The 28,000-nt window shown below is 42.0% G+C and overlaps 2 protein-coding genes across 15 annotated transcripts in view; one reads left to right on the top strand and one right to left on the bottom strand.

Annotated features, from left to right (window-relative positions):
• Positions 1 to 28,000, top strand: part of DGKI (diacylglycerol kinase iota) — a 300,508-nt gene that overhangs the window by 260,515 nt on the left and 11,993 nt on the right. The window lies entirely within an intron of this gene.
• On the bottom strand, positions 328 to 27,455 carry LOC141083340 (uncharacterized). Of its 4 annotated transcripts, none has more exons than XM_073567548.1 (4): positions 27,332 to 27,455; positions 25,615 to 25,728; positions 22,051 to 23,658; positions 328 to 1,367 (listed from the first exon to the last, which is right to left on the bottom strand). In XM_073567548.1, the coding sequence occupies exon 3, from the start codon at positions 23,633 to 23,635 to the stop codon at positions 22,052 to 22,054; it is 1,584 nt and encodes a 527-aa protein (XP_073423649.1). In that variant the 5' UTR covers positions 23,636 to 23,658; positions 25,615 to 25,728; positions 27,332 to 27,455; the 3' UTR covers positions 328 to 1,367; position 22,051. The 4 variants fall into 4 exon arrangements, with proteins under 4 accessions (XP_073423649.1, XP_073423650.1, XP_073423651.1 ...); XM_073567549.1 differs by having other exon boundaries at positions 25,619 to 25,728; XM_073567550.1 differs by lacking the exon at positions 25,615 to 25,728.

Below are 28,000 nucleotides of genomic sequence, written 5' to 3'. Positions count from 1 at the left end.
AGTAAGCGTTTTATTTAACCCCATTGCTGGATTCACAGCTACACTTCTCAATACTGCTGTATTGTGTCCTCCATGCTGCTGCTGCTTCCAAACCTAATCAAGGAGAAGGGAAAAACAGGAATTCTGTGCATGGGAAACATCATAGCAGCCAGTTTACACCCAGCAGCTCAGAGACAACTGGAAATTACCTATGTAGAGGGGAAAACTTGAGAAAAATGCAGGATAGGAGTCAGGTAATGGCCAAAAATGGTGTCATTCCTCACGGACACACACAGGACTGCTAATTCTGAAAAGTCACCTGAAATTACAAGAACACTTTAAGGAAAATTTACGAGACCATAAGGTTTATTCAAGGCTTCACATACAAGATATCTGGTATAAAACAGGCACAGCTTATACAGGGGTCTACAAGTATGAAATCAAAACCACGAGTGGGGGGAAGAAGTTGGCCAAAAAGTCCCCATAGGACATGTAATAGTTGGGCGACCACAGATTTTCAATTGGTGCCTGGAGTTTTCATTGAAGGCTTCTTTAAGGCTCTTCTAAGACAACATGACTCCCTAACCTCACCCCACCCACCCAATTTGGGTGAAAATATCTTGAAGAGGAATCATCAGATTGCTAGAAACAAGGTCCATGGATGTAAACCCTCTAAGTGCTCATCTGCAGAGACCAAGCGAGAAAAAACGGGGAGAATTTTAGCCGAAGGAAAATCAGTAAAAGCCTCATTGTACCGTCAGCCGGCGAAAGGGAACAGATTGGTTCTGGGAGCCAAGCCAACAATGTGAGCAAAGATAAGATATTGTGAGATTTATTAGAAACGCAGGAATCCCTGTAACAATTATTGTGAAAAGAGAAAAAAGAGATTACACACGGAAGATCAAAGGGACACAATGCTTCATAGTTTTTCAGCAATGGGTTCATTTATCTCTCTGTCGGACGGCTCTGATGTTCCCCTAGTCGGTCATTATTACCGCCAAATGACTCAGGAACCAGGAACGCCATGACACAGACAAGACCGTGTTGAGTTTAAAGGGACACTACACTGAGAACGGGACGGGGGTTCTGAAACAAGAAGACGTTTGCCAAACTCATGGGTTGATTGTTGGACCACCCTTACATCTTGTATTGGTTCCTCTCCTCCTCCTGTTGGGGAGTGGTTGGAGGAGCAGGTCCTAACCAAAAGGGTGGGACTAAGATATATTTTTTGTATTATTATTTTTTTTTTATTAGCACTTGACTCATAGGCTTGGTCTGTAGACATGAGACATTTTGAAGGAATGTTGATTAAGTTGATCAAGACGTCATTCTGGGATTTCTGTTGTTCTGAAAAGGTCCCTGGAAGCAGCAAGTCATCTGGGAAATCACTGCAAAACGATAAGGAGACATGAGAATTATTCACATGGTCAAAAGGGACAAAGGGAACCATATTATAGAGGTCCTCATGACATCACTATAGTATACAGGCCCTCATGACATCACTATAGTATACAGGCCCTCATGACATCACTATAGTATAGAGGCCCTCATGACATCACTATAGTATAGAGGTCCTCATGACATCACTATAGTATAGAGGCCCACATGACATCACTATAGTATAGAGGCCCTCATGACATCACTATAGTATAGAGGTCCTCATGACATCACTATAGTATAGAGGCCCACATGACATCACTATAGTATAGAGGTCCTCATGACATCACTATAGTATAGAGGCCCTCATGACATCCCTATAGTATAGAGGCCCACATGACATCACTATAGTATAGAGGCCCTCATGACATCACTATAGTATAGAGGCCCTCATGACATCACTATAGTATAGAGGCCCTCATGACATCCCTATAGTATAGAGGCCCACATGACATCACTATAGTATAGAGGCCATCATGACATCACTATAGTATAGAGGCCCACATGACATCACTATAGTATAGAGGCCCACATGACATCCCTATAGTATAGAGGCCCACATGACATCACTATAGTATAGAGGCCATCATGACATCACTATAGTATAGAGGCCCACATGACATCACTATAGTATAGAGGCCCTCATGACATCCCTATAGTATAGAGGCCCACATGACATCACTATAGTATAGAGGCCATCATGACATCACTATAGTATAGAGGCCCTCATGACATCCCTATAGTATAGAGGCCCACATGACATCACTATAGTATAGAGGCCCTCATGACATCACTATAGTATAGAGGTCCACATGACATCACTATAGTATAGAGGTCCTCATGACATCACTATAGTATAGAGGCCCTCATGACATCACTATAGTATAGAGGCCCTCATGACATCCCTATAGTATAGAGGCCCTCATGACATCACTATAGTATAGAGGCCCTCATGACATCACTATAGTATAGAGGCCCTCATGACATCACTATAGTATAGAGGTCCACATGACATCACTATAGTATAGAGGTCCTCATGACATCACTATAGTATAGAGGCCCTCATGACATCACTATAGTATAGAGGCCCACATGACATCACTATAGTATAGAGGCCCACATGACATCACTATAGTATAGAGGTCCACATGACATCACTATAGTATAGAGGTCCTCATGACATCACTATAGTATAGAGGCCCTCATGACATCCCTATAGTATAGAGGCCCACATGACATCACTATAGTATAGAGGCCCTCATGACATCACTATAGTATAGAGGCCCTCATGACATCACTATAGTATAGAGGCCCTCATGACATCCCTATAGTATAGAGGCCCACATGACATCACTATAGTATAGAGGCCCTCATGACATCACTATAGTATAGAGGTCCACATGACATCACTATAGTATAGAGGTCCTCATGACATCACTATAGTATAGAGGCCCTCATGACATCACTATAGTATAGAGGCCCTCATGACATCCCTATAGTATAGAGGCCCTCATGACATCACTATAGTATAGAGGCCCTCATGACATCACTATAGTATAGAGGCCCTCATGACATCACTATAGTATAGAGGTCCACATGACATCACTATAGTATAGAGGTCCTCATGACATCACTATAGTATAGAGGCCCACATGACATCCCTATAGTATAGAGGCCCTCATGACATCCCTATAGTATAGAGGCCCTCATGACATCCCTATAGTATAGAGGCCCACATGACATCACTATAGTATAGAGGCCCTCATGACATCACTATAGTATAGAGGCCCTCATGACATCACTATAGTATAGAGGCCCTCATGACATCCCTATAGTATAGAGGCCCACATGACATCACTATAGTATAGAGGCCATCATGACATCACTATAGTATAGAGGCCCTCATGACATCACTATAGTATAGAGGCCCTCATGACATCCCTATAGTATAGAGGCCCACATGACATCACTATAGTATAGAGGCCCTCATGACATCCCTATAGTATAGAGGCCCTCATGACATCACTATAGTATAGAGGCCCTCATGACATCACTATAGTATAGAGGCCCTCATGACATCACTATAGTATAGAGGTCCACATGACATCACTATAGTATAGAGGTCCTCATGACATCACTATAGTATAGAGGCCCACATGACATCACTATAGTATAGAGGTCCTCATGACATCACTATAGTATAGAGGCCCTCATGACATCACTATAGTATAGAGGTCCACATGACATCACTATAGTATAGAGGTCCTCATGACATCACTATAGTATAGAGGCCCACATGACATCACTATAGTATAGAGGTCCTCATGACATCACTATAGTATAGAGGTCCTCATGACATCACTATAGTATAGAGGTCCTCATGACATCACTATAGTATAGAGGCCCACATGACATCACTATAGTATAGAGGCCCTCATGACATCACTATAGTATAGAGGCCCTCATGACATCCCTATAGTATAGAGGCCCTCATGACATCACTATAGTATAGAGGCCCTCATGACATCACTATAGTATAGAGGCCCTCATGACATCACTATAGTATAGAGGTCCACATGACATCACTATAGTATAGAGGTCCTCATGACATCACTATAGTATAGAGGCCCACATGACATCCCTATAGTATAGAGGCCCTCATGACATCACTATAGTATAGAGGCCCTCATGACATCCCTATAGTATAGAGGCCCACATGACATCACTATAGTATAGAGGCCCTCATGACATCACTATAGTATAGAGGCCCTCATGACATCACTATAGTATAGAGGCCCTCATGACATCCCTATAGTATAGAGGCCCACATGACATCACTATAGTATAGAGGCCATCATGACATCACTATAGTATAGAGGCCCTCATGACATCACTATAGTATAGAGGCCCTCATGACATCCCTATAGTATAGAGGCCCACATGACATCACTATAGTATAGAGGCCCTCATGACATCACTATAGTATAGAGGTCCACATGACATCACTATAGTATAGAGGTCCTCATGACATCACTATAGTATAGAGGCCCTCATGACATCACTATAGTATAGAGGCCCTCATGACATCCCTATAGTATAGAGGCCCTCATGACATCACTATAGTATAGAGGCCCTCATGACATCACTATAGTATAGAGGCCCTCATGACATCACTATAGTATAGAGGTCCACATGACATCACTATAGTATAGAGGCCCTCATGACATCACTATAGTATAGAGGCCCACATGACATCACTATAGTATAGAGGCCCTCATGACATCACTATAGTATAGAGGCCCTCATGACATCACTATAGTATAGAGGTCCACATGACATCACTATAGTATAGAGGTCCTCATGACATCACTATAGTATAGAGGCCCTCATGACATCACTATAGTATAGAGGCCCTCATGACATCACTATAGTATAGAGGTCCTCATGACATCACTATAGTATAGAGGCCCACATGACATCACTATAGTATAGAGGCCCTCATGACATCACTATAGTATAGAGGTCCTCATGACATCACTATAGTATAGAGGCCCACATGACATCACTATAGTATAGAGGCCCTCATGACATCACTATAATATAGAGGCCCACATGACATCACTATAGTATAGAGGCCCTCATGACATCACTATAGTATAGAGGCCCTCATGACATCACTATAGTATAGAGGCCCTCATGACATCCCTATAGTATAGAGGCCCTCATGACATCACTATAGTATAGAGGTCCTCATGACATCACTATAGTATAGAGGCCCACATGACATCACTATAGTATAGAGGCCCTCATGACATCACTATAATATAGAGGCCCACATGACATCACTATAGTATAGAGGCCCTCATGACATCACTATAGTATAGAGGCCCTCATGACATCACTATAGTATAGAGGCCCTCATGACATCCCTATAGTATAGAGGCCCACATGACATCACTATAGTATAGAGGTCCTCATGACATCACTATAGTATAGAGGCCCACATGACATCACTATAGTATAGAGGCCCTCATGACATCACTATAATATAGAGGCCCACATGACATCACTATAGTATAGAGGCCCTCATGACATCACTATAGTATAGAGGCCCTCATGACATCACTATAGTATAGAGGCCCTCATGACATCCCTATAGTATAGAGGTCCACATGACATCACTATAGTATAGAGGCCCACATGACATCACTATAGTATAGAGGCCCTCATGACATCACTATAGTATAGAGGCCCTCATGACATCACTATAGTATAGAGGCCCTCATGACATCCCTATAGTATAGAGGCCCACATGACATCACTATAGTATAGAGGCCCTCATGACATCACTATAGTATAGAGGCCCTCATGACATCACTATAGTATAGAGGCCCTCATGACATCACTATAGTATAGAGGCCCTCATGACATCACTATAGTATAGAGGCCCTCATGACATCACTATAGTATAGAGGCCCACATGACATCACTATAGTATAGAGGCCCACATGACATCACTATAGTATAGAGGCCCTCATGACATCACTATAGTATAGAGGCCCTCATGACATCACTATAGTATAGAGGCCCTCATGACATCCCTATAGTATAGAGGCCCACATGACATCACTATAGTATAGAGGCCCTCATGACATCACTATAGTATAGAGGTCCTCATGACATCACTATAGTATAGAGGCCCTCATGACATCACTATAGTATAGAGGCCCTCATGACATCACTATAGTATAGAGGCCCTCATGACATCACTATAGTATAGAGGTCCACATGACATCACTATAGTATAGAGGCCCTCATGACATCACTATAGTATAGAGGCCCTCATGACATCACTATAGTATAGAGGCCCACATGACATCACTATAGTATAGAGGCCCTCATGACATCACTATAGTATAGAGGTCCTCATGACATCACTATAGTATAGAGGCCCTCATGACATCACTATAGTATAGAGGCCCTCATGACATCACTATAGTATAGAGGCCCACATGACATCACTATAGTATAGAGGCCCACATGACATCACTATAGTATAGAGGCCCTCATGACATCACTATAGTATAGAGGCCCTCATGACATCACTATAGTATAGAGGCCCTCATGACATCCCTATAGTATAGAGGCCCTCATGACATCACTATAGTATAGAGGCCCTCATGACATCACTATAGTATAGAGGTCCTCATGACATCACTATAGTATAGAGGCCCTCATGACATCACTATAGTATAGAGGCCCTCATGACATCACTATAGTATAGAGGCCCACATGACATCACTATAGTATAGAGGCCCTCATGACATCACTATAGTATAGAGGCCCTCATGACATCACTATAGTATAGAGGCCCTCATGACATCACTATAGTATAGAGGCCCTCATGACATCACTATAGTATAGAGGCCCTCATGACATCACTATAGTATAGAGGTCCACATGACATCACTATAGTATAGAGGCCCTCATGACATCACTATAGTATAGAGGCCCACATGACATCACTATAGTATAGAGGTCCTCATGACATCACTATAGTATAGAGGTCATCATGACATCCCTATAGTATAGAGGCCCTCATGACATCACTATAGTATAGAGGCCCTCATGACATCACTATAGTATAGAGATCCACATGACATCACTATAGTATAGAGGTCCTCATGACATCACTATAGTATAGAGGCCCACATGACATCACTATAGTATAGAGGCCCTCATGACATCACTATAGTATAGAGGCCCTCATGACATCACTATAGTATAGAGGCCCTCATGACATCACTATAGTATAGAGGCCCTCATGACATCACTATAGTATAGAGGTCCACATGACATCACTATAGTATAGAGGTCATCATGACATCCCTATAGTATAGAGGCCCACATGACATCACTATAGTATAGAGGCCCTCATGACATCACTATAGTATAGAGGCCCACATGACATCACTATAGTATAGAGGTCCTCATGACATCACTATAGTATAGAGGTCATCATGACATCCCTATAGTATAGAGGCCCTCATGACATCACTATAGTATAGAGGTCCTCATGACATCACTATAGTATAGAGGTCATCATGACATCCCTATAGTATAGAGGCCCTCATGACATCACTATAGTATAGAGGCCCTCATGACATCACTATAGTATAGAGGCCCTCATGACATCACTATAGTATAGAGGCCCTCATGACATCACTATAGTATAGAGGCCCTCATGACATCACTATAGTATAGAGGCCCTCATGACATCACTATAGTATAGAGGCCCTCATGACATCACTATAGTATAGAGGCCCTCATGACATCACTATAGTATAGAGGCCCTCATGACATCACTATAGTATAGAGGCCCTCATGACATCACTATAGTATAGAGGCCCTCATGACATCACTATAGTATAGAGGCCCTCATGACATCACTATAGTATAGAGGCCATCATGACATCACTATAGTATAGAGGCCCTCATGACATCACTATAGTATAGAGGCCCTCATGACATCACTATAGTATAGAGGCCCTCATGACATCACTATAGTATAGAGGCCCTCATGACATCACTATAGTATAGAGGCCCTCATGACATCACTATAGTATAGAGGCCATCATGACATCACTATAGTATAGAGGCCCTCATGACATCACTATAGTATAGAGGCCCTCATGACATCACTATAGTATAGAGGCCCTCATGACATCACTATAGTATAGAGGCCCTCATGGCATCACTATAGTATAGAGGCCCTCATGACATCACTATAGTATAGAGGCCCACATGACATCACTATAGTATAGAGGCCCACATGACATCACTATAGTATAGAGGCCCTCATGACATCACTATAGTATAGAGGCCCACATGACATCACTATAGTATAGAGGTCCTCATGACATCACTATAGTATAGAGGTCCACATGACATCACTATAGTATAGAGGCCCTCATGACATCACTATAGTATAGAGGTCCTCATGACATCACTATAGTATAGAGGCCCTCATGACATCACTATAGTATAGAGGCCCTCATGACATCACTATAGTATAGAGGCCCACATGACATCACTATAGTATAGAGGCCCTCATGACATCACTATAGTATAGAGGTCATCATGACATCCCTATAGTATAGAGGTCCTCATGACATCACTATAGTATAGAGGTCATCATGACATCCCTATAGTATAGAGGCCCACATGACATCACTATAGTATAGAGGTCCTCATGACATCACTATAGTATAGAGGTCATCATGACATCCCTATAGTATAGAGGTCCTCATGACATCACTATAGTATAGAGGCCCTCATGACATCACTATAGTATAGAGGTCCACATGACATCACTATAGTATAGAGGTCCTCATGACATCACTATAGTATAGAGGCCCACATGACATCACTATAGTATAGAGGTCCTCATGACATCACTATAGTATAGAGGCCCTCATGACATCCCTATAGTATAGAGGCCCACATGACATCACTATAGTATAGAGGCCCTCATGACATCACTATAGTATAGAGGTCCTCATGACATCACTATAGTATAGAGGCCCTCATGACATCCCTATAGTATAGAGGCCCACATGACATCACTATAGTATAGAGGCCCTCATGACATCACTATAGTATAGAGGCCCTCATGACATCACTATAGTATAGAGGCCCTCATGACATCACTATAGTATAGAGGCCCTCATGACATCCCTATAGTATAGAGGCCCACATGACATCACTATAGTATAGAGGCCCACATGACATCACTATAGTATAGAGGCCCACATGACATCACTATAGTATAGAGGTCCTCATGACATCACTATAGTATAGAGGCCCTCATGACATCCCTATAGTATAGAGGCCCACATGACATCACTATAGTATAGAGGCCCTCATGACATCACTATAGTATAGAGGCCCACATGACATCACTATAGTATAGAGGCCCTCATGACATCACTATAGTATAGAGGCCATCATGACATCACTATAGTATAGAGGTCATCATGACATCACTATAGTATAGAGGCCCACATGACATCACTATAGTATAGAGGCCCACATGACATCACTATAGTATAGAGGCCCACATGACATCACTATAGTATAGAGGCCCTCATGACATCACTATAGTATAGAGGCCCACATGACATCACTATAGTATAGAGGCCCACATGACATCACTATAGTATAGAGGCCCTCATGACATCACTATAGTATAGAGGTCATCATGACATCCCTATAGTATAGAGGCCCACATGACATCACTATAGTATAGAGGCCCACATGACATCACTATAGTATAGAGGTCCTCATGACATCACTATAGTATAGAGGCCCACATGACATCACTATAGTATAGAGGCCCTCATGACATCACTATAGTATAGAGGCCCTCATGACATCCCTATAGTATAGAGGCCCACATGACATCACTATAGTATAGAGGCCCTCATGACATCACTATAGTATAGAGGTCCTCATGACATCACTATAGTATAGAGGCCCTCATGACATCCCTATAGTATAGAGGCCCACATGACATCACTATAGTATAGAGGCCCTCATGACATCACTATAGTATAGAGGCCCTCATGACATCACTATAGTATAGAGGCCCTCATGACATCCCTATAGTATAGAGGCCCACATGACATCACTATAGTATAGAGGCCCTCATGACATCACTATAGTATAGAGGCCCTCATGACATCACTATAGTATAGAGGCCCACATGACATCACTATAGTATAGAGGTCCTCATGACATCACTATAGTATAGAGGTCATCATGACATCCCTATAGTATAGAGGCCCACATGACATCACTATAGTATAGAGGCCCTCATGACATCACTATAGTATAGAGGCCCTCATGACATCACTATAGTATAGAGGCCCTCATGACATCACTATAGTATAGAGGTCCACATGACATCACTATAGTATAGAGGTCATCATGACATCACTATAGTATAGAGGTCCACATGACATCACTATAGTATAGAGGCCCACATGACATCCCTATAGTATAGAGGCCCTCATGACATCACTATAGTATAGAGGCCCACATGACATCACTATAGTATAGAGGCCCTCATGACATCACTATAGTATAGAGGCCCTCATGACATCACTATAGTATAGAGGCCCTCATGACATCACTATAGTATAGAGGCCCTCATGACATCACTATAGTATAGAGGCCCTCATGACATCACTATAGTATAGAGGCCCACATGACATCACTATAGTATAGAGGCCCTCATGACATCACTATAGTATAGAGGCCCTCATGACATCACTATAGTATAGAGGCCCTCATGACATCACTATAGTATAGAGGCCCTCATGACATCACTATAGTATAGAGGCCCACATGACATCACTATAGTATAGAGGCCCTCATGACATCACTATAGTATAGAGGCCCTCATGACATCACTATAGTATAGAGGTCCTCATGACATCACTATAGTATAGAGGCCCTCATGACATCACTATAGTATAGAGGTCCACATGACATCACTATAGTATAGAGGCCCACATGACATCACTATAGTATAGAGGCCCTCATGACATCACTATAGTATAGAGGCCCTCATGACATCACTATAGTATAGAGGTCGTCATGACATCACCATAATATTGTTATGGAAATGTGGTTAGGATAAAACTACCCCTATGTGTGCTGCGGCCTGTCCCAATCAGACAGAGTATTTTTGAGCGCTCAAGAATCAAGAATGAGACTGTACACCAAGGTGACAGAATAACATTCCATCAATACTGATGCTTTATTTGTTCATACATGGTTTTTATAACTGCGTATAGAAAGGGGTGGTTAGTTAACATAAGGTCAAGCTTCTATGTTATTGGCTGTTTGAGTATATGGAAGATTCTAGTTAAGGCATAACAAAAAGGCTGATTTAGCAACATACAGTTAGGTCCATATATATTTGGACAGAGACAACATTTTTCTAATTTTGGTTCTCGACATTACCACAATGAATTTTAAACAAAACAATTCAGATGCAGTTGAAGTTCAGACTTTCAGCTTTCATTTGAGGGTATCCACATTAAAATTGGATGAAGGGTTTAGGAGTTTCAGCTCCTTAACATGTGCCACCTTGTTTTTAAAGGGACCAAAAGTAATTGGACAGATTAAAAAGTGTAAATAAAATGTTCATTTCTAGTACTTGGTTGAAAACCCTTTGTTGACAATGACTGCCTGAAGTCTTGAACTCATGGACATCACCAGACGCTGTGTCTCCTCCTTTTTGATGCTCTGCCAGGCCTTCACTGCGGTGGTTTTCAGTTGCTGTTTGTTTGTGGGCCTGTCTGTCTGATGTTTAGTCTTAAACAAGTGAAATGCATGCTCAGTTGGGCTGAGATCAGGTGACTGACTTGGCCATTCAAGAATATTCCACTTCTTTGCTTTAATAAGCTCCTGGGTTGCTTTGGCTTTATGTTTTGGGTCATTGTCCATCTGTAGTATGAAACGACGACCAATCAGTTTGGCTACATTTGGCTGGATCTGAGCACACAGTATGGCTCTGAATACCTCAGAAGTCATTCGGCTGCTTCTGTCCTGTGTCACATCATCAATAAACACTAGTGACCCAGTGCCACTGGCAGCCATGCATGCCCAAGCCATCACACTGCCTCCGCCGTGTCTTACAGATGATGTGGTATGCTTTGGATCATGAGCTGTACCACGCCTTCGCCATACTTTTCTCTTTCCATCATTCTGGTAGAGGTTGATCTTGGTTTCATCTGTCCAAAGAATGTTCTTCCAGAACTGTGCTGGCTTTTTTAGATGTTTTTTAGCAAAGTCCAGTCTAGCCTTTTGATTCTTGATGCTTATGAGTGGCTTGCACCGTGCAGTGAACCCTCTGTAGTTACTTTCATGCAGTCTTCTCTTTATGGTAGATTTGGATATTGATACGCCTACCTCCTGGAGAGTGTTGGTCACTTGGTTGGCTGTTGTGAAGGGGTTTCTCTTCACCATGGAGACTATTCTGCGATCATCCACCACTGTTGTCTTCCGGGGGGCGCCCAGGTCTTTTTGCATTGATGAGTTCACCAGTGCTTTCTTTCTTTCTCAGGATGGACCAAACTGTAGATTTTGCCACTCCTAATGTTGTAGCAATTTCTCGGATGGGTTTTTTCTGTTTTTGCAGCTTAAGGATGGCTTGTTTCACCTGCATGGAGAGCTCCTTTGACCGCATGTTTCCTTCACAGCAAAACCTTCCAAATGCAAGCACCACACCTCAAATCAACTCCAGGCCTTTTATCTGCTTAATTGGGAATGACATAACGAAGGGATTGCCCACACCTGTCCATGAAATAGCCTTAGAGTCAATTGTCCAATTACTTTGGGTCCCTTTAAAAACAGGGTGGCACATGTTAAGGAGCTGAAGCTCCTAAACCCTTCATCCAATGTTAATGTGGATACCCTCAAATGAAAGCGGAAAGTCTGAACTTCAACTGCATCTGAATTGTTTTGTTTAAAATTCATCGTGGTAATGTCTAGAAACAAAATTAGAAAAATGTTGTCTCTGTCCAAATATATATGGACCTAACTGTATGATTAACTGTCGCCTTTATCCTGCTATTCAGCAAAAATCGAGACATCAGTTTGGACATCTGGCATTAGTTCCTGTTTTCCAATGTCTGGAAAAGTACCAAGGAGCTGTCTGGTTTGCACTGGCCTAGTTCACAGGGTTATTAGGTCATTCTAAGCAATTGATTATAGGGTACATATTAGCTGTGAGTATGTATGCAAATAAGATCTATATGAAATGTATATATTTCCATCACAATATAGAGGCCCTCATGACATCACTATAGTATAGAGGCCCACATGACATCACTATAGTATAGAGGTCCTCATGACATCACTATAGTATAGAGGCCCTCATGACATCACTATAGTATAGAGGCCCACATGACATCACTATAGTATAGAGGCCCACATGACATCACTATAGTATAGAGGCCATCATGACATCACTATAGTATAGAGGCCATCATGACATCACTATAGTATAGAGGCCCTCATGACATCACTATAGTATAGAGGTCCTCATGACATCACTATAGTATAGAGGCCCTCATGACATCACTATAGTATAGAGGCCCTCATGACATCACTATAGTATAGAGGCCCTCATGACATCACTATAGTATAGAGGCCCTCATGACATCACTATAGTATAGAGGCCCTCATGACATCACTATAGTATAGAGGCCATCATGACATCACTATAGTATAGAGGCCCTCATGACATCACTATAGTATAGAGGCCCTCATGACATCACTATAGTATAGAGGCCCTCATGACATCACTATAGTATAGAGGCCCTCATGACATCACTATAGTATAGAGGCCATCATGGCATCACTATAGTATAGAGGCCCTCATGACATCACTATAGTATAGAGGCCCTCATGACATCACTATAGTATAGAGGCCCTCATGACATCACTATAGTATAGAGGTCCTCATGACATCACTATAGTATAGAGGCCCTCATGACATCACTATAGTATAGAGGCCCTCATGACATCACTATAGTATAGAGGCCATCATGACATCACTATAGTATAGAGGCCCTCATGACATCACTATAGTATAGAGGTCCTCATGACATCACTATAGTATAGAGGCCCTCATGACATCACTATAGTATAGAGGCCCTCATGACATCACTATAGTATAGAGGCCCTCATGACATCACTATAGTATAGAGGCCATCATGACATCACTATAGTATAGAGGCCCTCATGACATCACTATAGTATAGAGGCCCTCATGACATCACTATAGTATAGAGGCCCTCATGACATCACTATAGTATAGAGGCCCTCATGACATCACTATAGTATAGAGGCCCTCATGACATCACTATAGTATAGAGGCCATCATGGCATCACTATAGTATAGAGGCCCTCATGACATCACTATAGTATAGAGGCCCTCATGACATCACTATAGTATAGAGGCCCTCATGACATCACTATAGTATAGAGGCCCTCATGACATCACTATAGTATAGAGGCCCTCATGACATCACTATAGTATAGAGGTCCTCATGACATCACTATAGTATAGAGGCCCTCATGACATCACTATAGTATAGAGGCCATCATGGCATCACTATAGTATAGAGGTCCTCATGACATCACTATAGTATAGAGGCCCTCATGACATCACTATAGTATAGAGGCCCTCATGACATCACTATAGTATAGAGGTCCTCATGACATCACTATAGTATAGAGGCCCTCATGACATCACTATAGTATAGAGGCCATCATGGCATCACTATAGTATAGAGGTCCTCATGACATCACTATAGTATAGAGGCCCTCATGACATCACTATAGTATAGAGGCCCTCATGACATCACTATAGTATAGAGGCCATCATGGCATCACTATAGTATAGAGGCCCTCATGACATCACTATAGTATAGAGGTCCTCATGACATCACTATAGTATAGAGGCCCTCATGACATCACTATAGTATAGAGGCCATCATGGCATCACTATAGTATAGAGGTCCTCATGACATCACTATAGTATAGAGGCCCTCATGACATCACTATAGTATAGAGGCCCTCATGACATCACTATAGTATAGAGGCCCTCATGACATCACTATAGTATAGAGGCCCTCATGACATCACTATAGTATAGAGGTCCTCATGACATCACTATAGTATAGAGGCCCTCATGACATCACTATAGTATAGAGGCCATCATGACATCACTATAGTATAGAGGCCCTCATGACATCACTATAGTATAGAGGCCCTCATGACATCACTATAGTATAGAGGTCCTCATGACATCACTATAGTATAGAGGCCCTCATGACATCACTATAGTATAGAGGCCATCATGGCATCACTATAGTATAGAGGCCCTCATGACATCACTATAGTATAGAGGTCCTCATGACATCACTATAGTATAGAGGCCCTCATGACATCACTATAGTATAGAGGCCCTCATGGCATCACTATAGTATAGAGGTCCTCATGACATCACTATAGTATAGAGGCCCTCATGACATCACTATAGTATAGAGGCCCTCATAACATCACTATAGTATAGAGGCCCACATGACATCACTATAGTATAGAGGCCCTCATGACATCACTATAGTATACAGGCCCTCATGACATCACTATAGTATACAGGCCCTCATGACATCACTATAGTATAGAGGCCCTCATGACATCACTATAGTATAGAGGCCATCATGGCATCACTATAGTATAGAGGCCCTCATGACATCACTATAGTATAGAGGCCCTCATGACATCACTATAGTATAGAGGTCCTCATGACATCACTATAGTATAGAGGCCCTCATGACATCACTATAGTATAGAGGCCCTCTTGACATCACTATAGTATAGAGGTCCTCATGACATCACTATAGTATAGAGGTCATCATGACATCACTATAGTATAGAGGCCCTCATGACATCACTATAGTATAGAGGCCCTCATGACATCACTATAGTATAGAGGTCCTCATGACATCACTATAGTATAGAGGCCCACATGACATCACTATAGTATAGAGGCCCTCATGACATCACTATAGTATAGAGGCCCTCATGACATCACTATAGTATAGAGGCCCACATGACATCACTATAGTATAGAGGCCCTCATGACATCACTATAGTATAGAGGCCCTCATGACATCACTATATTATAGAGGTCCTCATGACATCACTATAGTATAGAGGCCCACATGACATCACTATAGTATAGAGGCCCTCATGACATCACTATAGTATAGAGGCCCACATGACATCACTATAGTATAGAGGCCCTCATGACATCACTATAGTATAGAGGCCCTCATGACATCACTATAGTATAGAGGCCCTCATGACATCACTATAGTATAGAGGCCCACATGACATCACTATAGTATAGAGGCCCTCATGACATCACTATAGTATAGAGGCCCTCATGACATCACTATAGTATAGAGGTCCTCATGACATCACTATAGTATAGAGGTCCTCATGACATCACTATAGTATAGAGGCCCTCATGACATCACTATAGTATAGAGGCCCTCATGACATCACTATAGTATAGAGGCCCACATGACATCACTATAGTATAGAGGCCCACATGACATCACTATAGTATAGAGGCCCTCATGACATCACTATAGTATAGAGGTCCTCATGACATCACTATAGTATAGAGGCCCTCATGACATCACTATAGTATACAGGCCCTCATGACATCACTATAGTATAGAGGTCCTCATGACATCACTATAGTATAGAGGCCCTCATGACATCACTATAGTATAGAGGCCCACATGACATCACTATAGTATAGAGGCCCTCATGACATCACTATAGTATAGAGGTCCTCATGACATCACTATAGTATAGAGGCCCTCATGACATCACTATAGTATACAGGCCCTCATGACATCACTATAGTATAGAGGCCCTCATGACATCACTATAGTATACAGGCCCTCATGACATCACTATAGTATAGAGGTCCTCATGACATCACTATAGTATAGAGGTCCTCATGACATCACTATAGTATAGAGGCCCTCATGACATCACTATAGTATAGAGGCCCACATGACATCACTATAGTATAGAGGTCCTCATGACATCACTATAGTATAGAGGCCCTCATGACATCACTATAGTATAGAGGCCCTCATGACATCACTATAGTATAGAGGCCCACATGACATCACTATAGTATAGAGGCCCACATGACATCACTATAGTATACAGGCCCTCATGACATCACTATAGTATAGAGGCCCACATGACATCACTATAGTATAGAGGTCCTCATGACATCACTATAGTATAGAGGCCCACATGACATCACTATAGTATACAGGCCCACATGACATCACTATAGTATAGAGGCCCACATGACATCACTATAGTATACAGGCCCTCATGACATCACTATAGTATACAGGCCCTCATGACATCACTATAGTATAGAGGCCCACATGACATCACTATAGTATAGAGGCCCACATGACATCACTATAGTATACAGGCCCTCATGACATCACTATAGTATAGAGGCCCTCATGACATCACTATAGTATAGAGGCCCTCATGACATCACTATAGTATAGAGGCCCTCATGACATCACTATAGTATAGAGGCCCTCATGACATCACTATAGTATAGAGGTCCTCATGACATCACTATAGTATAGAGGTCCTCATGACATCACTATAGTATAGAGGTCCTCATGACATCACTATAGTATAGAGGCCCTCATGACATCACTATAGTATAGAGGCCCACATGACATCACTATAGTATAGAGGCCCACATGACATCACTATAGTATACAGGCCCTCATGACATCACTATAGTATAGAGGCCCACATGACATCACTATAGTATAGAGGCCCACATGACATCACTATAGTATAGAGGCCCACATGACATCACTATAGTATACAGGCCCTCATGACATCACTATAGTATAGAGGCCCTCATGACATCACTATAGTATAGAGGCCCACATGACATCACTATAGTATAGAGGCCCACATGACATCACTATAGTATACAGGCCCTCATGACATCACTATAGTATAGAGGCCCTCATGACATCACTATAGTATAGAGGTCTTCATGACATCACTATAGTATAGAGGCCCACATGACATCACTATAGTATAGAGGCCCTCATGACATCACTATAGTATAGAGGCCCTCATGACATCACTATAGTATAGAGGTCCTCATGACATCACTATAGTATAGAGGCCCTCATGACATCACTATAGTATAGAGGCCCTCATGACATCACTATAGTATAGAGGCCCTCATGACATCACTATAGTATAGAGGCCCTCATGACATCACTATAGTATAGAGGCCCTCATGACATCACTATAGTATAGAGGTCCTCATGACATCACTATAGTATAGAGGCCATCATGACATCCCTATAGTATAGAGGCCCTCATGACATCACTATAGTATAGAGGCCCTCATGACATCACTATAGTATAGAGGCCCTCATGACATCACTATAGTATAGAGGCCCTCATGACATCACTATAGTATAGAGGCCCTCATGACATCACTATAGTATAGAGGCCCTCATGACATCACTATAGTATAGAGGCCCTCATGACATCACTATAGTATAGAGGCCATCATGACATCCCTATAGTATAGAGGCCCTCATGACATCACTATAGTATAGAGGCCCTCATGACATCACTATAGTATAGAGGCCCACATGACATCACTATAGTATAGAGGCCCTCATGACATCACTATAGTATAGAGGCCATCATGACATCACTATAGTATAGAGGCCCACATGACATCACTATAGTATAGAGGCCCTCATGACATCACTATAGTATAGAGGCCATCATGACATCACTATAGTATAGAGGCCCACATGACATCACTATAGTATAGAGGCCCTCATGACATCACTATAGTATAGAGGCCATCATGACATCACTATAGTATAGAGGCCCACATGACATCACTATAGTATAGAGGTCCTCATGATATCACTATAGTATAGAGGCCCACATGACATCACTATAGTATAGAGGTCCTCATGACATCACTATAGTATAGAGGCCCTCATGACATCACTATAGTATAGAGGCCCTCATGACATCACTATAGTATAGAGGCCCACATGACATCACTATAGTATAGAGGCCCTCATGACATCACTATAGTATAGAGGCCCACATGACATCACTATATTATAGAGGCCCTCATGACATCACTATAGTATAGAGGTCCTCATGACATCACTATAGTATAGAGGCCATCATGACATCACTATAGTATAGAGGCCATCATGACATCCCTATAGTATAGAGGCCCTCATGACATCACTATAGTATAGAGGTCCTCATGACATCACTATAGTATAGAGGCCCTCATGACATCACTATAGTATAGAGGCCATCATGACATCCCTATAGTATAGAGGCCCTCATGACATCACTATAGTATAGAGGCCCACATGACATCACTATAGTATAGAGGCCCTCATGACATCACTATAGTATAGAGGCCCTCATGACATCACTATAGTATAGAGGCCCTCATGACATCACTATAGTATAGAGGCCCACATGACATCACTATAGTATAGAGGCCCTCATGACATCACTATAGTATAGAGGCCCACATGACATCACTATAGTATAGAGGCCCTCATGACATCACTATAGTATAGAGGCCCTCATGACATCACTATAGTATAGAGGCCCTCATGACATCACTATAGTATAGAGGCCCTCATGACATCACTATAGTATAGAGGCCCTCATGACATCACTATAGTATAGAGGCCCTCATGACATCACTATAGTATAGAGGCCCTCATGACATCACTATAGTATAGAGGCCCTCATGACATCACTATAGTATAGAGGCCCTCATGACATCACTATAGTATAGAGGCCCTCATGACATCACTATAGTATAGAGGCCCACATGACATCACTATAGTATAGAGGCCCTCATGACATCACTATAGTATAGAGGCCCTCATGACATCACTATAGTATAGAGGCCCTCATGACTTCACTATAGTATAGAGGCCCTCATGACATCACTATAGTATAGAGGCCCTCATGACATCACTATAGTATAGAGGCCCACATGACATCACTATAGTATAGAGGCCCTCATGACATCACTATAGTATAGAGGCCCTCATGACATCACTATAGTATAGAGGCCCACATGACATCACTATAGTATAGAGGCCCTCATGACATCACTATAGTATAGAGGCCATCATGACATCACTATAGTATAGAGGCCCACATGACATCACTATAGTATAGAGGCCCACATGACATCACTATAGTATAGAGGCCCTCATGACATCACTATAGTATAGAGGCCCTCATGACATCACTATAGTATAGAGGCCCTCATGACATCACTATAGTATAGAGGCCCTCATGACATCACTATAGTATAGAGGCCCACATGACATCACTATAGTATAGAGGCCCTCATGACATCACTATAGTATAGAGGCCCTCATGACATCACTATAGTATAGAGGCCCTCATGACATCACTATAGTATAGAGGCCCACATGACATCACTATAGTATAGAGGCCCTCATGACATCACTATAGTATAGAGGCCCACATGACATCACTATAGTATAGAGGCCCTCATGACATCACTATAGTATAGAGGCCCTCATGACATCACTATAGTATAGAGGTCCTCATGACATCACTATAGTATAGAGGCCCTCATGACATCACTATAGTATAGAGGCCCTCATGACATCACTATAGTATAGAGGCCCTCATGACATCACTATAGTATAGAGGCCCTCATGACATCACTATAGTATAGAGGCCCTCATGACATCACTATAGTATAGAGGCCCTCATGACATCACTATAGTATAGAGGTCCTCATGACATCACTATAGTATAGAGGCCCTCATGACATCACTATAGTATAGAGGCCCTCATGACATCACTATAGTATAGAGGCCCTCATGACATCACTATAGTATAGAGGCCCTCATGACATCACTATAGTATAGAGGCCCTCATGACATCACTATAGTATAGAGGCCCTCATGACATCACTATAGTATAGAGGCCCTCATGACATCACTATAGTATAGAGGCCATCATGACATCCCTATAGTATAGAGGCCCTCATGACATCACTATAGTATAGAGGCCCTCATGACATCACTATAGTATAGAGGCCCTCGTGACATCACTATAGTATAGAGGCCCTCGTGACATCACTATAGTATAGAGGCCCTCATGACATCCCTATAGTATAGAGGCCCTCATGACATCACTATAGTATAGAGGCCCTCATGACATCACTATAGTATAGAGGCCCTCATGACATCACTATAGTATAGAGGCCCTCATGACATCACTATAGTATAGAGGCCCTCATGACATCACTATAGTATAGAGGTCCACATGACATCACTATAGTATAGAGGCCCTCATGACATCACTATAGTATAGAGGTCCACATGACATCACTATAGTATAGAGGTCCACATGACATCACTATAGTATAGAGGCCCTCATGACATCACTATAGTATAGAGGTCCACATGACATCACTATAGTATAGAGGTCCACATGACATCACTATAGTATAGAGGCCCACTTAAGTTCAGAGAACCTATTAGTATGATATCAAACATGTCCAGACCCTCCAGCATAATAAAGACATTGTAAATCTTTGTCCTATTGACGTCATAGTGTGTGGTCCCTCGTTCAAAACACCGTAATATAAAAAGAAGACATCTTCCATTCTGTAGGACTTTGTGTACCCATGTCTTCCTTAGTAGCCCATTCATATCATCTATATAATTTTCAGGGTTCTCATGATACAATCAGGTACCCACATTACCCATCTCTATAGGAACTTTTGGATGTAAGATCAGGCAGACAGTTTTTACTATGTACTTACAACTTATACCCTGAGATCAGGGATTTAAAATTTAGAGGGATGTAATTTAGAAAAAACTGCAGAGTTTTTGGTTACCATTAGGTTTACGTTACCTTAGTTTTTTTTTCTACACTCTTGGCAAATTATTTTGCCTCTCGTTCCAAGCTCTTCGTATCTGCTCAGACGCACCACGAGATCCCAGTATGTAGCACCGTCAATTTCTTTGTGCTGAACATCGTGCTCTTTCAACCTCCTCCATATCGTAGTACGTGAAGGACATCTGGGCCCCGCTCTTCGAACCGCCCAGTAGCGTTCCTCTTCGTTCTTTCCCGACATCCACCACAAATACTCAGCCGAACGGGCTGATGCTTCGATGGCCACATAGTCCTCGTCCTCGACACAGAACTGTTTGACATGATCACGCAAGTGAGGGAGCAGGCCGTCACAGATGGCCTCTATGTATTCAGGTTCATCCCTGGATGAGTAGACATTGTTGAAGCGATATATCATCCACATGCGGTTGAAGTATTGCAACACCGTCTCATCGTTCTTCATTTGTTCTTTGGCCAACAAGTCATCTAGATCAGGAATGAACCTTTCGGCTATGTCTTTGCACATTTCGAACCAAGAGATTTCAGTCATTCTTGTTATGGGTGTTATTGAAGAGTAGATGCTCGAATCCGTACACCGGTGGAGGATTTTTTCAAAGTCTTTTCCACTCCATCCCCATATTCGGTATTCCGCATCACAGCTACACAGCCAATCGAAAACATTGAGTCTGGTGACCGGTCCAAGCCTTTCAACGATATTCTTAATGGTCTCTAGATCTAACGATTTCTCTCCCTTGCCATTTTCCAGCTGTTTGTAAGGAAAGGGTTGGTTACTTTTAGAGTAAGGATAGTAATGGATGTCATTTTTGATGTTGAACTGGCAATTGCCTTTTTTATTATATTCCACCAATTGACTTTGAAAAGAAGAAATCGTCTCCTCCAGTTGGTCACACTTGGCTTGGGCTTGGCAAAGTTCATTTTCCATGCGTTTGACCTGTAGTGTCAAGACTTGTTCCCGATCTTCCAGTGCCGTTCTGAGGTTGGCCTCCTTCTCCAGATTTTGGACTCTCATCTTCTCTGTCATATTCAATTCCATTCCAAGCTTGGCACATTTTTTCTCCAAGATGAGATTTTGGTTTCTCAAACTTTCATTCTGGTGGATTTTCTGGCTCAGATCTATCCTCATGGCTTTTGCTTCTTCTAGTTTGTCACTGGTCAGTTTGGCCTCTTTCTCCAGATTTTGGACTCTCATCTCTCTCATATTCAATTCCATTTGAAGCTTGGCACATTTTTTCTCCAAGGTGAAATTTTGGTTACTCAAACTTTCATTCTGGTGGATTTTCTGGCTCAGATCTATCCTCATGGCTTTCGCTTCTTCTAGTTTGTCACTGGTCAGTTTGGCTAGGTTAAACATCTCCGAAAACATGGCGGCTCTGGGCTTATCAGATTTTGGAAGCTTTTCTCCGGATGATTGAAACTCTTGCCATGATTCGCACCAATCCTTCCATGGGTTCCAATTTTTGTATTCCAGAGAAGAATAATTACAGGTGATAGTAAATTCAGAAAATATGACCTTGTACCACTCGTGGCGCACCATTCTCCAAGAATGATAGTTCTTCCCATGTATCCAGTTTTTTAGAGCATCCATAATGGCGGAGTTGAGATTTTTTGCTAAGAAGAGACGGAATTATATTTATACATACATAGAAAAATATATATACTGTTTTACACATTATTTTATTAAGTTTATTTGAAAAGTACTATTCATAGGATAGATGATGACATGTAAATTGGTAGGAGTCTGACCACTGAGACCACTTAAAGATCCCAGTGGGCTATCTCTGGTGGTTCTTATTTTAATGGGGCAATATCAGAACAGTGGAGGTCCCAGTGGTGTTTGCCACTATCGCACAATGTGATCATCTAGGATCTCCATCCTCCCATCTGATACAGTTTATAATATAGGGAGGATAATCGGCAACAAACCGTCGGGATATGTGCAGGTGGAGTTTTTCGAGGCGTTTTATTCACATACAAAATAATGAATTTCTATATAAAAAGGACCCATTGTTCAGGCTTCTAAACGTCTTTTAACCATTTCAGGTTTCTAAAAACGGTTAAAAGAAGTGACCTGACCGCTCTGAAGACGCCCTATAGTTTATTATACAAGTCAATGGGAAAGCTCAAAAGACAAAAGGTTTCTACGGAAAACCATCCAAAAAAAACACACCAAAGGACCAAAACTCTCGAGGAAATGCTCAGGAAAATGACCGAAGCGAGCCAAAACCATTGGAGAAATGCCCAGGGAATGATGAAGGCAGGCCAAAACCGTGGGGAAAACGCTCAGGAAACGATTGAGGCAAGCCAGAACCATTGGAGAAATGCTCAGGAACCGAAGGAAGTGGGCTAATACTGTTGGAAAAACGCTCAGGAAAAGTTTGCAGCAAGCCAAAACTGTTGCGGAAACGACTAAAGCGGGCGAAAACCATTGGAAAAACAGTCAGTAAAATGACAGAGGGGGGCCAAAACCTTTGAAAAAATGCTTAGGAAATTACGAAAGCGGGCTGAAACCGTCAAAAAAACGCTCGGGAAACAACCGAGGTGGACCAAACCTGTTGGAGAAACACTCATAAAAATTACCTAGATGGGTCAAAAACTTTAGAAAAATGCTCAGGAAATGATCGAGGTGGGTCAAAACTGTCTGAAAGAGCGCTCAGGAAAGACCGAGGTGGGCCAAAACTGTTGGAAAAAGACTCAGGAAATGACTGAGGCTGGCCAGAACCGTTGGGAGAAATGTTCAGTAAACAACTGAGGCAGGCCAAAACCGTCAGAAAAACAGTCAGAAAATGAGAGAGACGAGCTAAAACCGTTGGGAAAAAAACTCTGGAAACAACCGAGGTGGGCCAAAACCATTAAAAAAATACTCAGGAAATTACTGAGGCGGGCTAAAACTGTTGGGAAAACACTCAAGCAATTACCAAGGCTGGCTAAAATCGTCAGATAAATGGTCCAGAAACAGCCGTTGAAGGTCAAAACCATTGAAGACACACTGAGGAAACAACGGAGGCATGCCAAAACTGTCGGAAAAACGGTCAGAAAATGATGGAGGCGAGCTAAAACCGTTGGGAAAAAAACTCTGGAAACAACCGAAGGAATGCCAAATCCATCGGAAAAGCGGTCAGAAAATGACGGAGGTGAGCTAAAAGTGTTGAGGAGAAAAACTCAGGAAACAACCGAGGTGGGCCAAAACCATTTTAAAAATACTCAGGAATTTACCGAGGTGAACTAAAACTGTTGGAAAAGCGCTCAGGAAATTACCAAGGCTGGCTAAAACCGTCGGAAAAATGGTCCAGAAACAACTGAGGAAGGCTAGAACCTTTGGAGAAATGCTGAGGAAATAACCAAGGAGCACCAAAAGCGTTGGAGAAACGCTCAGGAAACATCCGCCAAAACGGTTGGAAAAAAACGCTTATAAACTCGTTAAAAAAGCCTTCATTGAAATATAATACTGTGTCCTTATGGCTCCTGAAATTCTACAGACCTGAATATTAAGGCTTTTAGCAGTCACTCCACATCCTCCTGCCCAGCAGAAAGCCGGATTTCCCTCCTCCCCAGGTCAATATTTACCTACTCTTGGCTGGAAGTCCTCTTCTGTTCTCCTGACCTGTTGCACATAAGTGCACAGACCATTAATACACAGCAGCTGGGGGTCTGTTTCTTTCCTCCCGCACTTCCTTCCGCCTAAAAAAAACCCCAACAAAACGATTGTTTTTAACCCTTTAACGACACATACAATTTTGGCTGTCAGGACCAATTTTTGTTTTCAGATTTTTCTTTTTAATTGTTTGTATGGAAGGTTTAACTTTTTTCTTTTCGCTGAATTAGTCGGACTTTGGTGATTTTTAGCCGCTGTTTTAAAGCCAATTGTTATGTCGGAACTTCAGAAAGTTCACTGATCCGACTGATTATTTAGATAAAAGATGGAAAAATAAATAAGTGAGATCAGCCCGCGACCCCTTCAAGAGGTTAAAGTCTGCCATCGCTTCTTCACTAGAAGCCCTGGAGATAAAACAATTGGCGTTGCATTGAGGATTCCTTTGCAGAGAGGCTCCTAACCCAGCGAAGTTAGACAGAAAATATTGGGGAAATAACACATAGTATACATATATACCGTCAGAGAGGTGTAATATTGGCAGTACTACGGGGACGTGGAGCGGATCAGTCTCGGACACGCTTTCTAACCCCCTTAGATGCAGCTGCCAAGTCATGACCTTTGCATACAAGCGGTGAGACATATATGTGTGTATGAATGTGAAGTGTGTGTGTGTGTTTACGCATAAACGTAAACTGAGTGTGTGTACTCATGGATGTGAAGTGTGTGTATATGCCTGTGTGTGAATGAATGTGAACTGCATGTGTGTATGGCTATAAACTGTACATGTGTGTGCATGAATGTGAAGTGGGCATATAGGTGTGTTTGCGCTTGAATGTAAAGTGCGTGGGTGTCTGAATATAAAATGTGATTACACAATATGTAGTGATTGTGCGTGTGTCTGTGCTTGCTTGTAGATACTTAGTATACATACGATGTGTGTGCTTTGGAAGGTATGTGGTTTGTGTAGACATATGTGTTGGTGCATGAATGTGCAGTGTGCATCTAGAGTAGTCGTAGATTGTGCATGTATCTATGGGTGTTTGTGTGTCCAGGGTCATGCATGTAGTGTGTATCCATGCATGTACTTAGGGTGCATAGTTTATGATTTTGCAGGTATGTAGTTTGTGTGTATGTATATGCATGCTCACTTATATGTAGCAGGCGTGCAAGCTGTGAGCGCATGTGTACGTGTATATAAGCGAACATTTAACTCTTACCTCGATGAAATCACATACACCCAGATATCCCTATATCTCAGCACATGTATGCCCAATATTACACTGTAATCTATTGTGATCGCAAACTCTGATGATCATGGCGGAGATTGAGCCTTAACGGGGTATTCCAGTTTTAGGCACATTTTTTATATTAAGGTGGTAAAACACAGCGACGAACCCCATTACATATTACAGTGGCAAACATGTCTTGGTGACCTGATATCCGCCCCAGCTGCGCTCCCATGCGCCATTTTGACAAGAATGTACCATCTGATGATAGCTTTAAATTACCAAAAATTTGAGTAATGTATTGCAAGATCATCATCCGAATTCAGCCTGCAACAAGGAAAAGGTGCAAATCCCTGGAAGGGAGATTGGAGTGGGGGAAGATTTAGGACTCAACTAGGAATCTCCTAAACGGCTTCCATTTCCTAAAGGTTACATACCCAGGTTTCAGGGCCCAATGATTTACCTTCTCTTTCAGCTGAGGTCACTCACTGTTCTTCTGTCCTGTTGCATATAAGTGCAAAGACTGTTATTACACAGTTCTGGAACCACAATGCTGGTGTAGTTTTACATGATGCTCCTCCCATGCTTCCTCCCATGCAAGATCAGATGTTTAACCCCTTAATAGCGCACACAATTTTGGCTACCAAGACTGAAAAATGTTTTAATATTTCTTCCCCCTCATCCCCACCGTCATAACTTTTTTTTATCTTTTGTGTTGATAGTAGAGCTGTAAAAAGTCGTTTGTTTCGTTTTTTTGTAGGATGAGCTCGCTGGAGTTTTTAGGTTTTTAGGCACCATTTTAGTGCCCATTATTGTTCCCAGAACCTTCACCCCAAGGTTTCTTTTTTAGGCCCCTTTGACTGATTGTTACGAATATGAGGATGCTAAATATGTGCTCCATGTTTCTAATTTGATGATAGTCTTAGTTTTTTAGGCTGTTTTATCACTTATTTTTTATTTTACCTTTTTGTCTATTTATACTGTGCTGGCAAATCGCATTCGCTTTTATAATTACAGTACATTTTTACGTCTTTGTGGTAAAGCGTTGCATTTTTGCAACATATTTTACAAAAAAATAGCTCCATGAACGTAAGACGTGATCACACCAAAATACAAACCTTGAGGGACAGCC

Source organism: Dendrobates tinctorius, unplaced genomic scaffold (assembly GCF_039654945.1).
Source record: "Dendrobates tinctorius isolate UK_male_01 unplaced genomic scaffold, ASM3965494v1 ptg000020l, whole genome shotgun sequence".
Classification (NCBI taxonomy): Eukaryota; Metazoa; Chordata; class Amphibia; order Anura; family Dendrobatidae; genus Dendrobates; species Dendrobates tinctorius.
This window is presented reverse-complemented; position numbering and strand designations above follow the sequence as displayed.